This window comes from Bubalus kerabau, chromosome 5, assembly GCF_029407905.1.
Source record: "Bubalus kerabau isolate K-KA32 ecotype Philippines breed swamp buffalo chromosome 5, PCC_UOA_SB_1v2, whole genome shotgun sequence".
Classification (NCBI taxonomy): Eukaryota; Metazoa; Chordata; class Mammalia; order Artiodactyla; family Bovidae; genus Bubalus; species Bubalus kerabau.
Genome location: NC_073628.1, coordinates 108,954,760 through 108,961,401, shown reverse-complemented (window position 1 = coordinate 108,961,401; position 6,642 = coordinate 108,954,760). Strand labels below are relative to the sequence as shown.

Below are 6,642 nucleotides of genomic sequence, written 5' to 3'. Positions count from 1 at the left end.
GACATTTGAAAATCTAATCGGGCATCACTTTCTGATTGGATAGTAGCAGTTGGACAGGGGGAAGATGTGATTAAAAAGGGCTATAAAAACCTGAGGAATCAAAGAAGAAGTGCAGAAACTTCTTTCTCTGGATTCGCTGCCTGTCTTCTCCAAGCTACTGGTGGGTTCCGCACCAGATCTGACCTCTGAGCACCGTTCAACCCCAGCAGAGCTGGTAAGTTACAGACCTCAGCAAAAGACCCCTCATCTTACCTATGGTCAGCAGGTTTCCACTGGTGGCATGCAGCAGTGGTGTCAGGGAGATTTCTTTCTTTTCAGATGTGTACATGTACAGCTTTGGTTTTACCTCTAAGTGTAATTTTGCCTCAATCCCAAACATTTTGATATGTGCTTTCCTTTATATCATTTAAAAATATCTTAACTAACAAGATTTCCTTTTTTAATGAAAACGTCTAATTTTTTAATTAAATTGTTTTAATTGGAGGATAAAAAATCCATATTTTTGAAATTTTTTTTCTTGACATTAAAAATATTCAGTTTGTGCAAATGGCATTCATTTAAGGTGTCTGTTTCATCTTTCTCAGCCTGTTAACTGTGGGAAATGAGGATGGAGGCTGTATTGGGCTACATGATGCTCTTCTTCCCATAGTTTTAAGGCTCTAAGTGATTTCAATATTTTCCCCCTAAAAGATGGATCTTAACCTTCAGTTCTTGGTACCACTTCCCACTGAAACATGATTAAGCAAAGCAGTGAATGGAAATGGATGGACCAGTGGTTGGGTTTCTTCCTTCTTGGTCCTTAAGAAATGCTTGTTCTGGTGCCCCTAAGGGCAGAGCTATGCCACTATGCCCACTAAGCCCAGAGTGAAATTTTGAAAAACTAAGGCTCTTCTCAGTTGTCAGAGCAGAGACTTTATCTCTGAGTTGGTTCCTCTAAAGGGTGGGGACACATATGAAGTGATGTTCATGCTTACCTGAGAAAGATGCCTTCTTCTCTCCAAGTTCTTACAGGATTCCTTTAGGAGCAGATTCAGGATGAGTATCCAGAGACCCCTGAGACTCCTGAACCTGGCAGGAAAGAGCCTACTAACCAATGAGGCCTTGACCATTTCCACTCTGGAGCATCTGCCCATCGAGCTCTTCCCCCCACTCTTCATGGAAGCGTTCTGTGGAAGACACAGAAAGACCTTAAAGGCCTTGGTGCAAGCCTGGCCCTTTGTCCGCCTGCCTCTGGGGGGCCTGATGCAAATGCCTCATCTGCTAACGTTACAAGCAGTGCTCGATGGACTTGATGTCCTGCTCACACAGAAGGATCGTCCAAGGTGAGTCAGATGCAGGTAATCTGGTAGGATGTGGGCAATCCCAAGCAGACAGCTGAAGACAGGAAAGTAGATGGCACATGGATGGGCCAGTGACTTCTGATGATGCCAATGAAGAAACACAGAGATTTGGCCATTCCTGAGCTCGCTTTGGGAAATGCCTTCCAGCAGTGTAGGAGTGCCTAAGATGCAAGGAAATCTGAAAGTACAAGCCCCAGCCTCCCCCCCAGGGATGTTTAAGGCCACTAGAAGTAGAAAGCTAAGGAAAATGGAAGAGGAAAAGAAGATGGAGGAAGGTGAAGCAGAGAGGGGAGAGGACAAGGCAGCACGTGATGTTGGGAATTTGAAGTAAAAACTCATGTGGGAAGTCCAAGTGTTGCCTAAAGTTTGTGTGGATATTATTAAAACCATCACTGCCAACCTGTTGTTTCTCCACAGGAGGTGCAAACTGCGTGTGCTGGATTTAAGGAATACTGGCCAGGACTTCTGGAGAAGGTGGTCTGGATCAAGCGTCCATGTGTCCTCAAGCTTTTCAATGGCACCAGGGGCTGAGGACAGGCCGGGGACCGAGCAGCCCTTGGCTCCCTTCAAGGTGTTCATAGAACTTCACCTCAAGGAAAGGAGCATGGATGGATTTCTCACCTGCCTTATGAGATGGGTGGAGCAGAGGAAAGCGTCCATACACCTGTGCTGTAAGAAGCTGAGGATTATTTCATTTTCCATGGATAAAATTATGAAGGTTCTGAGCATAGTGCAGCTGGACTGTATCCAGGAGGTATACTTGGATCGCACCTGGCATCTGTCCACCCTGGCCACATTTGCTCCTCTCCTGGGCCAGATGAGCAATTTGCAGAAACTCCTCATCTCCCACATCCACATGCCTGATCCTGAGGAGCAGGAGGAAGAACACGTTGTCAAAATTACTTCTCAGTTCCTAAGGCTGCACCACTTCCGTGATCTCCATCTGGAATCCCCCTTCTACCTTGAAGGCTGCCTGGACCAGATGCTCAGGTGAGTGTGCACCACTGACCAGGTAACAGTGAACCCAACAATAGAATATCAAATGCACTGTCCCCTTTGCTGCTCCATTGTGAACTGTGGTATCACATAAACACCCAAATCTAGGTAGGGGTCCAAACTGGGAGGAGGCTCTGGAAAGGGACACTGTGCTGGAAACTATAGACTAGGGGTTAGAATCTAGGGGATGGTTATTTGGTTTCTTCTTAGGAAGAGTTATCTTTTCTAGGTGACTTAGGATAATAGGTAAGGGAAGAGAGCATTGAACACAGACAACTCCACCAGCCCTGAGCATTTCTAAACTGAAGCTCTGGGTTCTTCAGCTTTCTGACCAGGATGAGCCTATCTCAAATTCCCTGTCTGTAAAAGGATGTTTTTTGCTCCAGATATGGTAAATAATATATGGGAAATGCATGATTCTGTAGATGATGGTAATAGGGCAGGTGTCAAAGGGATCATAAAAATTAGAAGGTGGTTTGCAGATAAAGCAGGGATATAAGTGAGCCCCACAGGCTGGCATCCTCAGTAGATGCTGTGGGATTTTGCCCAGGTTTGTCCTCTATGCAAGTCACCCAGAAGCCTCACCTGCCTGAGATGGATGTCTGGGGCCAAAGTGTGTTCAGAAGGAAGCCTGGGTACGAAGCATTTTAAGTTAGGGTTAACTTTAACATATTAACTTTCAGCGATGTCCAATCTTGATTGAGACAAGATGTCAAGCTCTCCTCTGAGTTTGTTCTAGTCCATTCCATTATCTTAATTCCTCTTCATAAGGAAGCAGAGAACATTTTTCTCTGCTTGAGTAATGAGGAGAGATATGTTTTAAGACTCTATGTACTTGACGTGGTCACACAAAAAAGGTGAAATGACTGGCTGCAATGAGATTGGCCATTCTGGGTACTAATCCTTATCAGATGATCAGTTCAAATCTGGGCTTGGGCAGATCACTTGTCTCTCAACTTGCAATCAACTTCCACCTCAGTTTCCAATACCTAATTCCTCTCTTTCTCCCCAGGTGCCTGATGACCCCCTTGGACAACCTTGGGATTACTCGCTGCCTGCTTACAAATTCAGACCTGACCCATCTGTCTCAGAGTCCAAACATCTGTCAGCTAAAGGGCCTGGATCTGAGTGGGGTCACCATGACCTACTCTAGTCCTGAGCTCCTCCCAGCTCTGCTGGAGAAAGTTTCAGCCACCCTCCAGGAGCTGTACTTAGAGCAATGTGGTATCAGGGACTCCCACTTGGAATCCATTCTGCATATCTTGAGCCACTGTTTCCAGCTCATGTCCTTCAGTCTCCGTGGGAACCTCCTCTCCATGGCCATCCTGGAAAAGCTGCTGCGACACACCTCTGGGCTGCCCAGGTTAAGTCAAGAGCTGTACCCTGTCCCTCAGGAAGGTTTCAGCTCTGATGGGATCCTCCAAACCAGGAGACTTTCCCAGTGTCAGGCTGAACTGGTTGAGATCCTGGAGGACTTGGGACATCCCAGGACCATCTGCATTAGCTTCATGCCCCTGTCCACCCTGTGGAGATAACACATTCTATTGTCCTGAGCCCATCATATACGGTGATGACACCCTTGCTTAGTCCGTAGCATCAATGGAAGGCTTTCTTCTGAGCACTTGAAAACTGAAATCTAGGACAAGAAACATCATGAAAGGGAAATAAGCCATGGTTTCAGGCATCTGCTCAATGTGAATGTGAAAAGGAAAGGTGATCTGCAGGGAAGCAGGATTGCCTAGGGAAATACTGTCTCTTGGGATAGAAATGCTTGTAGAGTCAGAACTAAGAAACTACATTTCTTTAGGTGGATTTGAGCTTGAGACTCACATGTTGGAGTAATCCCTGGGTAGATGGCTGTAAAGAAATGGTCGGAAATAAAGAGTCCCTCATTGTAAACGGATTGCTGGTGTTCATGATGTATTTTTCCTGATTTTTCAGTTCATATTGGGGAAATCTCCAGACATTGATTTAAAAAAAAAAAAAAAGCACTGAGTTGTCTATGATCCAAAACCTTACCATTCCCACCAGGTCTTTATTCAACCTGGTGCATCTCTTACCTCCTTGCTTACTTCTGGAGATGTTCAGTGGGGTAATATACACAGAGAGAAACAGACTCGGTGGCCAGTGAGCCACTCCAGTGCAGACCCCAGGCAGGCCTCTCACTGCTGACTCAGGCCATGACCCTGGACATGAGCAGCCCTCTAGGTTGCCCTGGTCCCTCCATAACTTTCAGTTACTGACCTTTTTGTGGGGGTGGAAAGGGTTTTACTGAAAGAGGCATGGCTCCCAATTCTGGAAGGGGTCATCCACACTGCAGATAAGCTAAACTTCTGAGCTTTGCTGACCTATTACCCATGGTGGATAATGATCCTTCTTGAATTAATCTATTGACCAGGGAAGTTACATAATTTCCTTTAGCAAAATACTAAAATCATAGAGGCATGTAACATGGTTTCAGTGTTTCTATACCTCATCAAAAAGTGTATTCTTTCAAGGACTACATTATATTAATGAGAAATTCTGTTTATCTCCATGAAATCCCCTGTCTCTATTACAGAAGTCTATAATAGCATGTTTTGACATCAGATGTTAGGTTGTGTAAGAAAACACCTGTGGGTGTATGTGACCTCCTTGCCTGTGGTAAGATACTGTATTTGTCAGGGTTCTCCTGAGTAACCACTAGGGTATAGCTGATTGTTGAGCAATGTGTCCGTTAGAGGCACTACCCATGATAGGTTACTACCCATGATAGGTTACTACCCATGATAGGTTACTGCAGACCCGTGCTGCTGCAGGAGACACTCAGACACTCAAAGGCAGGTCTGTCTCAGTCTCTAGTGGGATCCTTGGGTCCTGGTGCACACAAGCTTTTGTTTGAGCCCTCCTAGCCTCTCTGGTGGGTATGGGGTTTTATTCTATATGTAGGCTCAAACACATCTTTATTTATCAAGATAGGAACCATTACAATCAACATATTTTTGCCAATGAGTAATAAGTTTGTTTATGCTTGTAGTGTAAAAATGCATGCTTCAGAATTCAATGAACTCTTAGAAAGCATTTTCTGCCTCCCATTGGTTGTGGAAGCATTTTCCCTGAAAAATATTGTCAAGATACTTGAAGAAGTGGTATTTGGTTGGTGAGAGGTCAGGTAAATATGGTGGATGAGGCAAAATTTTGTACCCCAATACGTTCAATTTTTGAAGCGTTGGTTGTGTGATCTGCAGTCAAATGTCATCGTGGAGAAGAATTAGGCCCATTCTGTTGATGAACACCAGCTGCAGTCATTGCAGTTTTCAGTTCATTTCATTGATTTATTGAGTATATCTTTTAGATGTAATGGTTTTCCCAGGATCCAGAAAGCTGTAGTGGACCAGACGGGAAGAAGACCACCAAACAGTGATCATGACCTTTTTGGGTGCAAGTTTGCCTTTGGGCAGTGCTTTGGAGCTTCTTCTTGGTCTGACCACTGACCTGGTCATTGTCAGTTGTTGTATAAAATCCCTTTTCATCACAGGTCACAATCTGGTTGAGAAATAGTTCATTGTTGTGGCATAGAATAAGAAAAGAAGACACTTGAAAAAGACAATTTTTTGATTTTCTGTCAGTTCATGAGGCACCCACGTATGGAGCTTATTCACCTTTCCAATTTGCTTTAGATATCCAATGACAATAGAATGGTGGACACTGAGTTCTTTGGCAACTTTTCCTTTAATTGAACTGAACTGAACTGAAGCCCATAGGACCAAGCACATCCCCAGTTGCATTTGCCTTCCTCCCTTTAACAGACTCAAAATCTGCTATATTTCTGATGTACAACCTAACTAACAGTTTGATACAGATAGTTTATATTGTTTCCTTTGGGAATGACACCACAGTGTTTTTGCAACTGCTTTAATTGTGGGACATTTTGATTACATTAAAGAGAGAGGCTGAACTTTGCTGGAGCAGCCGTGAAGAGATACCCCACGTCCAAGGTAAGAGAAACCCAAGTAAGATGGTAGGTGTTGCAGGAGGGCATCAGAGGGCAGACACACTGAAACCATACTCACAGAAAACTAGTCAATCTAATCACACTAGGACCACAGCCTTGTCTAACTCAATGAAACTAAGCCTTGCCTGTGGGGCCACCCAAGACGGGCAGGTCATGGTGGAGAGATCTGACAGAATGTGGTCCACTGGAGAAGGGAATGGCAAACCACTTCAGTATTCTTGCCTTGAGAACCCCTTGAACAGTACAAAAGGCAAAATGAAAAGATAATGAAAGAGGAACTCCTCAGGTCAGTAGGTGCCCAATATGCTACTG

General features: G+C 44.5%; 1 protein-coding gene across 1 annotated transcript; it reads left to right on the top strand.

The window, feature by feature from the left end:
* The first annotated feature begins 79 nt into the window (after positions 1 to 79).
* On the top strand, positions 80 to 4,239 carry LOC129653209 (PRAME family member 8-like). The gene is made up of 4 exons (XM_055582658.1): positions 80 to 214; positions 1,003 to 1,322; positions 1,758 to 2,330; positions 3,349 to 4,239. The coding sequence occupies exons 2-4, from the start codon at positions 1,036 to 1,038 to the stop codon at positions 3,869 to 3,871; spliced, it is 1,383 nt and encodes a 460-aa protein (XP_055438633.1). The 5' UTR covers positions 80 to 214; positions 1,003 to 1,035; the 3' UTR covers positions 3,872 to 4,239.
* Positions 4,240 to 6,642: the final 2,403 nt, after the last annotated feature.